The sequence below is a fragment of the Chionomys nivalis genome, chromosome 26 (assembly GCF_950005125.1).
Source record: "Chionomys nivalis chromosome 26, mChiNiv1.1, whole genome shotgun sequence".
Lineage (NCBI taxonomy): Eukaryota > Metazoa > Chordata > Mammalia > Rodentia > Cricetidae > Chionomys > Chionomys nivalis.
The window spans coordinates 35,262,422-35,273,710 of record NC_080111.1 but is presented as its reverse complement, the minus strand read 5'-3'; the positions used below and the strand labels follow the sequence as shown (position 1 = coordinate 35,273,710).

At 40.1% G+C, this 11,289-nt stretch overlaps 1 protein-coding gene across 1 annotated transcript; it reads right to left on the bottom strand.

Moving 5' to 3' along the window:
• Window positions 1–10,639: 10,639 nt before the first annotated feature.
• On the bottom strand, window positions 10,640–10,962 carry LOC130867108 (60S ribosomal protein L39-like). Its single transcript, XM_057758858.1, has one exon. The coding sequence runs from the start codon at window positions 10,935–10,937 to the stop codon at window positions 10,782–10,784; it is 156 nt and encodes a 51-aa protein (XP_057614841.1). The 5' UTR covers window positions 10,938–10,962; the 3' UTR covers window positions 10,640–10,781.
• Between the last annotated feature and the right edge of the window lie 327 nt (window positions 10,963–11,289).

Below are 11,289 nucleotides of genomic sequence, written 5' to 3'. Positions count from 1 at the left end.
AGTTAACAACCACTGGTCATTAATATCACTTAATGACAATGGACTCAACTCTCCTATAAAAAGACACAGACTAAGAGATTGGATACAAAAACAGGATCCAACATTCTGCTGTTTACAAGAAACACACCTAAACCACAAAGACAGGCACCTACTCAGAATAAAGGGTTGGGATAAGGCTTATCAAGTAAATGGACCTAAGAAACAAGCAGGTGTGGCCATACTAATTTCTAACAAAGTTGACTTCAAACTTAAATCAATCAAAAGAGATGGAAAGGGACATTTTCTACTCATAACAGGAACAATTCATCAGGATGAAGTCTCAATCCTGAATATCTATGCCCCTAATATAAAAGCACCTACGTACATAAAAGAAACATTGTTAAAACTCAAGGCAGCCATCAAACCGCACACATTAATAGTAGGAGACTTTAATACTCCTCTCTCACGAATGGACAGGTCAATTAGACAGAAACCTAACAGAGAAATAAGAGAATTAATGGAGGTAATGAATCAAATGGACTTAACAGACATCTATAGAATATTCCACCCAAATAGGAAAGAATATACCTTCTTCTCTGCAGCTCATGGAACCTTCTCAAAAATCGACCACATACTCGGTAACAAAGCAAACATCCACAGTTACAAAAAGATATTAATAACCACCTGTATCTTATCAGATCACCATGGATTAAAGCTAGAATTCAGCAACAATGCTACCCCCAGAAAGCCTACAAACTCATGGAAACTGAATAGTCAACTACTGAACCATACCTGGATTAAGGAAGAAATAAAGAAAGAAATTAAAGTCTTCCTTGAAGACAATGAAAATAAAGAAACAACATACTCAAACCTATGGGACACTATGAAAGCAGTCCTGAGAGGAAAGTTCATAGCACTAACTGCCCACTTAAAGAAAACAGAGAAAGCACACATTGGAGACTTAACAGCCCACCTGAAAGCTCTAGAAAAAAAAGAAGCAGACTCACCTAGAAGGGGTAGAAGCCTGGAAATAATCAAACTGAGGGCTGAAATCAACAAAATAGAGACACAGAAAACAATTGAAAGAATCAATGAATCAAAAAGCTGGTTCCTGGAGAAAATCAAAAAGATTGATAAACCCCTATCCAAACTAATCAAACGGCAGAGAGAGAATTTGCAAATTAATAAGATCAGAAATGAAAAGGGAGACATAACCACAGACACAGAGGAAATTCAGAGAATCATTAGATCTTACTACAAAAGCCTGTATGCCACAAAACTGGAAAATGTAAAAGAAATGGACACTTTTTTAGATAAATACCATATACCAAAGTTAAACCAGGACCAGGTGAACAACCTAAATAGACCTGTTAGTCATGAAGAATTAGAAGCTGTTATCAAAAACCTCCCTTCCAAAAAAAGTCCAGGAATAGATGGTTTCAATGCGGAATTCTACCACAACTTCCAAGAAGACCTAATACCTATACTCCTTAATGTATTTCACAATATAGAAAATGAAGAGTCATTGCCAAATTCCTTTTATGAAGCTACAGTAACTCTGATACCAAAACCACACAAAGACCCAACCAAGAAAGAGAATTACAGGCCAATCTCACTCATGAACATCGACGCAAAAATCCTCAACAAAAATCTGGCAAACCGAATCCAAGAACACATTAGAAAAATTATCCATTATGATCAAGTAGGTTTCATCCCAGAGATGCAGGGCTGGTTTAACATACGCAAATCTATCAATGTAATCCATCATATAAATAAACTGAAAGAAAAAAACCATATGATCGTTTCCTTAGATGCTGAAAAAGCATTTGACAAAATTCAACATCCCTTTATGATAAAAGTCTTGGAGAGATTAGGGATACAGGGGTCATACCTAAATTTAATTAAAGCTATATACAGCAAGCCGACAGCTAATATCAAATTAAATGGAGAAAAACTTAAAGCCATCCCACTAAAATCAGGAACACGCCAAGGCTGTCCACTCTCTCCGTACCTCTTCAATATAGTTCTCGAAGTTTTAGCAGTAGCAATAAGACAACATAAGGGGATAAAGGGGATTCAAATTGGAAAGGAAGAAGTTAAACTTGCATTATTTGCAGATGATATGATAGTGTACATGAGCGACCCCAAAAACTCCACCAAAGAACTCCTACAGCTGATAAACGCCTTTAGTAATGTGGCAGGATACAAGATCAACTCCAAAAAATCAGTCGCCCTCTTATACACAAAGGATATGGAAGCAGAGAGGGAAATAAGAGAATCATCACCTTTCCCGATAGCCACAAATAGCATAAAATATCTTGGGGTAACTCTAACCAAGGAAGTGAAAGATCTATTTGACAAGAACTTTAAGGCATTGAAGAAAGAAATTGAAGAGGATACCAGAAAATGGAAGGATCTCCCTTGCTCTTGGATTGGGAGGATCAACATAGTAAAAATGGCAATTCTACAAAGGGCAATTTATAGATTCAATGCAATCCCCATTAAAATCCCATCAAAATTCTTCACAGATCTTGAAAGGACAATAATCAACTTTATATGGAGAAACAAAAAACCCAGGATAGCCAAAACAATCTTATACAATAAAAAAACTTCTGGAGGCATTACCATCCCTGACTTCAAACTCTATTACAGAGCTACAGTAATGAAAACAGCGTGGTACTGGCATAAAAACAGAGAAGTCGACCAATGGAATCGTATAGAAGACCCGGATTTTAACCCACAAACCTATGAACAACTGATTTTCGATAAAGGAGCTAAAAGTATACAATGGAAGAAAGAAAGCATCTTCAACAAATGGTGCTGGCACAATTGGATGTCAACCTGTAGAAGAACGAAAATAGACCCATATCTATCACCATGCACAAAACTCAAGTCCAAATGGATCAAAGACCTCAATATCAATCTAAACACACTGAACCTGATAGAAGAGAAAATAGGAAGTACCCTACAACATATGGGCACAGGAGATCGCTTCCTATGTATAACCCCAGCAGCACAGACATTAAGGGCAACATTGAATAAATGGGACCTCCTGAAACTGAGAAGCTTCTGTAAAGCAGAGGACACTGTCATTAAGACAAAAAGGCAGCCTACTGACTGGGAGAAGATCTTCACCAACCCCGCTACAGACAAAGGTCTGATCTCCAAAATATATAAAGAACTCAAGAAACTAGACTTTAAAAGGATAATTAACCCAATTAAAAAATGGGGCACTGAACGGAACAGAGAATTCTCAACAGAAGAAGTTAAAATGGCCAAAAGATACTTAAGGTCATGCTCAACCTCCTTAGCGATCAGAGAAATGCAAATCAAAACAACTTTGAGATATCATCTTACACCTGTCAGAATGGCTAAAATCAAAAACACCAAGGATAGCCTTTGCTGGAGAGGTTGTGGAGAAAGGGGTACCCTCATCCATTGCTGGTGGGACTGCAAACTTGTGCAACCACTTTGGAAATCAGTGTGACGATTTCTCAGGAAATTTGGGATCAACCTACCCCTGGACCCAGCAATACCACTCTTGGGAATATACCCAAGAGATGCCCTATCATATGACAAAAGCATTTGTCCAACTATGTTCATAGCAGCATTATTTGTAATAGCCAGAACCTGGAAGCAACCTAGATGCCCTTCAATGGAAGAATGGATGAAGAAAGTGTGGAATATATACACATTAGAGTACTACTCTGCGGTAAAAAACAATGACTTCTCGAATTTTGCATGCAAATGGATGGAAATAGAAAATACTATCCTGAGTGAGGTAACCCAGACCCAAAAAGAAGATCATGGGATGTACTCACTCATAATTGGTTTCTAGCCATGGATAGGGGCCACTGAGTCTATAATTTGTGATCCTAAAGAAGCTAAATAAGAGGGTAAACCCAAGGAAAAACATATAGATATCCTCCCAGCTATGGGAAATAGACATGATTGATGGGCAAAAAATTGGAATCTTGGGGGTGGGGTGGGATGGGGATGAGGGGTGATGGGGAGAGAAAAGTGTGAAGGAGAGGATGAGGGGAACTGGGGGAATCGGGGTGATTGGGGATAAAGGAAGGTTGGATAGGGGAGCAGGGAAACTCATACCTTAGTTAAGGGAGCCACCTAAGGGTTGGCAAGAGACTTGAACTTGAAATGGCTACCAGATGCCCAGGGCAATGTCCCCAGTTAGTTCATTGGGGCACCTGAGAATAGGGAACCTGAAATGAACCTATCCTATAATCATACTGATGAATATCTTGCATATCGCCATAGAACCTTCATCTAGCGATGGATGGAGATAGAGCCAGAGACCCACACTGGAGCACCGGACTGAGCTCCCAAGGTTATAATGAGGAGCAAAAGGAGAGAGAACATGAACAAGGAAGTCAGGACCATGAGGGGTGCACCCAACCACTGAAACAGTGGGGCCGATCTATTGGGAGCTCACCAAGGCCAGCTGGACTGCTACTGAAAAAACATGGGATAAAACCGGACTCTCTGAATGTGGCGGACAATGAGAGCTGATGAGAGGCCAAGGAGAATGGCACAGGAACTTTCATCTGGCGATGGATCGAGAGAGAGACAGAGACCCAATTTGGAGCAACGGTCTGAGCTCTTAAGGTCCAAATGAGGAGCAGAAGGAGGGAGAACGTGAGCAAGGAAATCAGGACCACGAGGCGTGCACCCACCCACTGTGACAGTGGAACTGATCTATTGGGAGCTCTCCAAGGCCAGCTGGACTTGGGTTGAATAAGCATGGGTTGAACCTGGACTCTCTGAACATGGCGGACAATGAAGGCTGATGAGAAGCCAAGGACAATGGCACTAGGTTTCGATCCTAATACATGAACTGGCTTTGTGGGAGCATAGCCTGTTTGGATGCTCACCTTCCTGGGCCTGGATGGAAGTGGGAGGACCTTGGTCTTCCTGTAGGGCAGGGAATTTGGACTGCTCTTCAGTATCGAGAGGGAGGGGGAATGGACTGGGGGGAGGAGAAGAGGAGTGGGGATGGGGGAGGGGAGTGGGGGGAGGGGGCAATATGTGGGAGGAGGGGGAGGGAAATGGGAAACGGGGAGCAGTTGGAAATTTTAATTAAAAAAGAATTTAAAAAAAATAAAATAAAATAATAAAAAAAAAGATTGAATGGTATTGCTCTCTGATGAACTATTATCTTTTTTATTCAATAGATCTTTTCTTGAAACTAATATTAACTGACTTTATTGGAATGTTATTCTAATTAATTATTATTAATAAAAAATCACAGTCAGATATAGGGGTATGAACCTGAAAGATCAGAGAAGCAGCAGAGCACAACCAGTGATTCTGACTGCTGCCATCTAGAAGAGAGAAGGATCCTCTCTCAGCCTCAACTGTCTACTTCCTGTCTCTGATCAGTTTTCAGTCCTCAAAGTGTCTACGATATTTTGTTAAGCTAATGGCTAGCTTTTATCTCTGACTACAAAGTTTATTATGAAAATAATGTCAAACTATTACACAGATCCCTGCCACTTCTCATATGTATTACTCTATTGCTACTTCCATTCCTCATATGCAGGGCTCGATGACAGATGTCTCATATCTTGGAAATTTCAACATCCTGTGCTCTCAAATGTAACCCAGCTTCATCTGCAACACTTAATGCAATGAACTCCCACAGTCTCTTCACTAAGGCTCTGAATCTCCCAATCATAGATGGCTATAATTGTGATGAACTGACCACAGAAGAAGAATCCATGACCTTCACATTTTGTATCTTTCTTATTTCCAGCATCAGTAAAGCATAGGTGATCCTGCCAAGATTCAATGAACCCTACCAAACTGATGGAGGAATTACTTTCATTTAATAAAGAAACTGCCTTGGCCCATTTATAGGCCAGCCCTTAGGTGGGTGGAGTAAACAGAACAGAATGCTGGGAGAAAGAAGCCGAGTCAGGAGTCGCCATGATTCTCCCATTCCAGACAGACGCAGGTTAAGATCTTCCCTGGTAAGCCAGCTCGTTGTGCTACACAGAATATTAGAAATGGGTTAGATCAATATGTAAGAGCTAGCCAGTAAGAGGCTGGAGCTAATGGGCCAAGCAGTGTTTAAAAAAATACAGTTTCCGTGTAATTATTTTGGGTAAAGCCATGCGGGCGGCCGGGTGCCGGGGATGCAGCCCCGCCGCTCTTATTACAACAAAGTGGTACCCAACGTGCTAATGAACTCCACGTAAAACCTGAGAGGGCTTAAAAAGGACACAGAGAGAATTTAAGACAGATTTTTGCTGTTTGTGGGTTGCGTGCGGCAAAGAAATTGTCCTGACTCAGCAAGAGGAAAAAACTGGCTGTTTTAAAATGCCGGCTTTCTGGGATGTGCCGCCATCGCGATCTCTGTCTGGCTCCTGCGGGGGACAGAGTCTTTGAATGGAGCATTTGGAGTAAAGTGCTACGGCTTGCTTGATGGCAATGTGGACTGCTGTGTGCCTGGAACTGTGTGTGGCTCAGGGGCACCAAATGGCTCTGATGCAGGAGCAGCTCAGCTCCGCCATGCGGAACTCTGCTGTTCTCATGCAGGAACTACCGTAATTACCATAATAACAGCGCAGTTAAGGTTTAGACTGGGCAGGACACAGGCAGTACCATAATACCTCTAAATGGTGCAACTTAGGTTTTTAAGAACTGCTTAATATTTTAAAAAATGCTACTGGATAGTAAAAAAATTACAGATTCACAATAGAACTGATTCAGACACTGTTGGATGAATGTATGTAGGCTTAAGAGAGAGAAAAATATATATATAAAGAATAAAGTTAATGTCTTAAAAAAGGGTAAAGTCTTTAAAGAGAAAGAGTACAGATAGTTACAGATTAAAAGAAATAAAGAAAAATAAGCCACGTAAAAATGGAAAATTCACAGAGAGTCCGGATTCTTTGTATTATTGTGTTTTCTTTAAAATTTTTGACTATAAAGGAGCTAAGTACAGAGAGACATTTCATTATATGGGCTGCCAAGCTAAACCAGAATGGATATGAGGGTATTATGGTTTCAGAATATGGGTCTAAGGATATGATGCTTTGGAGAGGGTCTTCTTTTGTTTTCACAGAGGATGAGACTCTGTGGATTGCGTCTATCCCGATATGGTATGATAGACCACGCCCTCCTGAAAGGTTGCTGTGAACACCTTCAGAAAATTACTTCACTCAACTGCCGACTGAGATGACCCTGACACACAGGTTATACCATAAAAGACCTGAATACAGCACCCCCATTCAGCAGGAAGCAGTTTGGAGAAAAAAACTGCGCCCGTGTTCCCAAATATGGTTTATAAATGTTCTTTTACATTTAAAGGGGGATATGATATAGATATGAATAATTTGCTTTGGTGTGGATTTGAAGGTCAATTTTCTTATATGTATATGCATATTTCTAATCTTGATTAAGGTATTGTGACTGTATAGTTCATTTAAAAATGTAATGTATATAGGTTGTTAATGGATAATCATCGATAATTGTCAAGCTTTTAGTCATGTTAGTTAGATTTTCTAGATGTGCATAGATATATTTCAGCTAGATAGGCATTCTTCATATCTTTCAAAGACTGCAGAATATGGCATTTAATGTTTTAATAACTTAGGGCTTTTTATGACAATGAGACACGTCTGCTCCTGGCAGCACCAATCTACTTCAAGAGGATGATGGGCATCGAAGAGGCTCCTTATGGAGTTTGATAGCCATTTGGGCAAGAAACTGTTCTTGCCTGGACTGTTGCATAAACTGAACCCAGAGAACCCGCAGAAAAAGGACTGCTGAACTTGCCTAAAGGTGAGATGGATTTTCGGGGTTCCTGACTCATGAAAGAGTCTGCAAGACATTCTGCAGGACACAGCAAAAAGTGACTGAACTGTCTTTGGAATTTCCTGCTTCATGAAAATGTCTGCTGGATACTATGGGCCTGTAGGCCGAAGATGGATGCCCCAACGGTACAAAAGAACTTTGGGTGACTGTCCAGACAGCAAGATGTCTCTGTCATTTCTAGAGTTTGAAGTTTCTTATTTCATGTTTACTTAGGTAATATTGTATCCTTCTGGAGTCTTTGATGGAGTTGAAGAATGGTTAGTTATAGTTATAGTTTTCCTTAGTTATGATAAAAGATAAAATAGATATAAATATTGTAACTGTAATTCTTGCTTGATAACTGTTTTGCTATATGTAATTTTACTATGTTAAAGTTAAAGCCTTTCTTTTTTATTTAAACAAAAAAAGGGGAAATGATGGAGGAATTACTTTCATTTAATAAAGAAACTGCCTTGGCCCATTTATAGGCCAGCCCTTAGGTGGGTGGAGTAAACAGAACAGAATGCTGGGAGAAAGAAGCCAAGTCAGGAGTCGCCATGATTCTCCCATTCCAGACAGACGCAGGTTAAGATCTTCCCTGGTAAGCCAGCTCGTTGTGCTACACAGAATATTAGAAATGGGTTAGATCAATATGTAAGAGCTAGCCAGTAAGAGGCTGGAGCTAATGGGCCAAGCAGTGTTTAAAAAAATACAGTTTCCGTGTAATTATTTTGGGTAAAGCCATGCGGGTGGCCGGGTGCCGGGGATGCAGCCCCGCCGCTCCTATTACAACACCAAACTTTGACTAAATTTACTGCAGGTTCTGTATGACGTTCCTCTCAGAGTGATGTGGGAGTGCCCTCTGTGTGCTGTGATTATCATTAATGACTAAAGAAACTGTTTTCCTGCTGAAAGGTCAGAACTTTGGCAGGTGGGGAGGACTGGACTGAATGTTGGGAGAAAGAAGGGCAGAGTAAGGAGATGCCATGGATCCTCCACTGGAGAAAAATGTGCACAAACTTTGCTGGTAGGCCACAAACTTGTGGTGATACACAGATTAATGGAGATGGGTAAAATTAATATGTAAGAGTTAGCCAATAAGAAGTTAGAGCTAATGAGTCAAGCAGTGATTTAATTAATATAGTTTCTGCATGGTTATTTTGAGGGTCTGGGTGGGCGGGGAATGATCAAATGGCCAAGTAGCATCCCTCCAACATGAGACAAGAATTATATTGTATACTACTTCTATAAATTAAAGGCATAGCTGGATAGAGTCTTTGGCATTGGACACTTTCTTAACTTTAAATTCAGAGCAAGGGCCTTCCTTTCATGGTGCTGAAAACCATGAAAATCCCTGTCTCTTTTTCATCATTGGACTTCCATCTGAAACTACCTAGACATGGAAAAATCAAGTTAGTTTTGGGGCCAAGTATCACACAAATGATCTCTACTTAAATGATTTTATGTGGTCTTCTAAGCACCTGCACTACTTACCAGGCCAAGATCACATAATAGAGCCACAAGGAATGAATCCAGGCTTGGGATGGAGAGGCTACAGCAAGTTAAGCTATGACTGTGTATTGAGAGCAATCAGACATTTGATAACTTTATCAGAAATAGAAGATAATAGAAATTTGCAGGATCAATACAGGATAGCTGCTAGGATATCATGAAGACTGTAAGCTATACAGGGAATACAGGATTATTGTCTCAGACCAATTTTTCTGTTGAGCTTCCAAACTTCCTTGACCACTAAAGGAATACTCAGAGAAACAGAGATTACCCTAATGCCTTACTCAAGGCACACTGACTGTGTCCTAGGATCCATGGATTTTAACCTGAAAAAAACCTAAGACAAACATCTCTCAGGATAGATAGACCAATCCAACTCCTTTGTTCCCTGCAAAGTCTTTTGCCCACTAAAATGCTATAATTTTAACATGCACTGTCCACCAGTACTCTCAACATTCACATCTTTCAGGTCCTACAAAAACAATTAAGGTGTGTAGAGTTTTCAGTGACTGACTTTTGCCATCTAAAGTCACAATATCTTGAAAATTCTTCCACAGTCAAGATACCCACAACTTTAAGAAACCATCTTACACCTGTCAGAATGGCTAAAATCAAAAACACCAATGATTGCCTATGCTGGAGAGGATGTGGACTAAAGGAAACACCACCATTTGTTGGTGGGAATGCAAACTTGTGTAACCACTTTGGAAATAAGTGTGGCAGTTTCTCAGAAAACTGGGAGTCAACATACCTCAGGATCCCACAATTCCACTCTTGGGAATATACGCAAGAGATGCCTAATCATACTACAAAAGCAGTTGTTCAACTATATTCATAGCAGCACTATTTGTGATAGCAAGAACCTGGAAACAACCTAGGTGCCCCTCAGGTGAAGAATGGATAAAGAAGGTGTGGGAGGGAAATGGAGGATGGGAGGAGGTGGAAATTTTTAATAAATAAAGATAAAAATACAAAAAAAAAACCCACTCAATTAAGCTGTGTAGATTTTTCTGTGACTGATCTTTGCCATCTAAAGTTCTGATATCTTGAAAATTATTCCACAGTTAATATTCCCAAGTCCACTGCAGCAACAAAATAACTGTTAAGGTACCTCCTTTAATCCAACTTTCTTCTTTGTTGATGTGATGAAATTATCTAAACAAAAGGAACTAACTCTGGTAATAAACACGTTTATTTGGTTATTACTCCTAAGTTAGGGTCTACCACTGTGGGAGCTTAGGATAAGAAACTCAAGTTTATCACTGAAGGCAAAACATGCAGAACCATTGTTTCCTAATTTTCTCTTTTGTTTTTTTTTTTTTTCCTTCAAAAGGTTCTACATTTTATTACTGGAGAAACCACTCCCAACTTAAAGAGGATCAAGTCTCCAGGTTGAAAATGTTGAACTTCATCTTGTAACACTCATCAAGGATCACGATTCATCATAAATTGTCTTGTCATTCATTGTTGACTCCTTACAGACCCAGCTTCGTTCTCCTCCAGTGTCTTCTCTGGGAGTTGTACCTGATTTTGTTGCCAGTTTTCATCCGAATCCACTGAGGAATAGGGCGATTTTGCTTTTGTTTCTTAGCCAGGAATCGCTTGATTCTGAAAGTCTTGTGAGAAGACATGGCGAGAAGCCTAGGCGAGCAGGTGGCGCACGATGGCGAAGGAAAGGCGAAGAGAAGCCTAATTTTCTCTTTTGATTTGTTACTGTCTTGTGCTCAGTTAGCTACCTTAATCAGCCCAGGCCCACTTGCTTAGAGACACTGACAACTCAGGGGAAGAGTCTTCTTCCAAGTCAATCATCAATCAACATAATCTCTTTCAGACAGAAATCAGACATCCTGATCTAAGCAAAGACTCATTTGATGTTGCCTCAGATGACCCTAGGCTTTGTCATGTTGACAGATGAGGCTAATTAGCACACAGAGACAATATTATATGGAAAGGTTTTAAAGGACCAAAAATAATGTAATATTC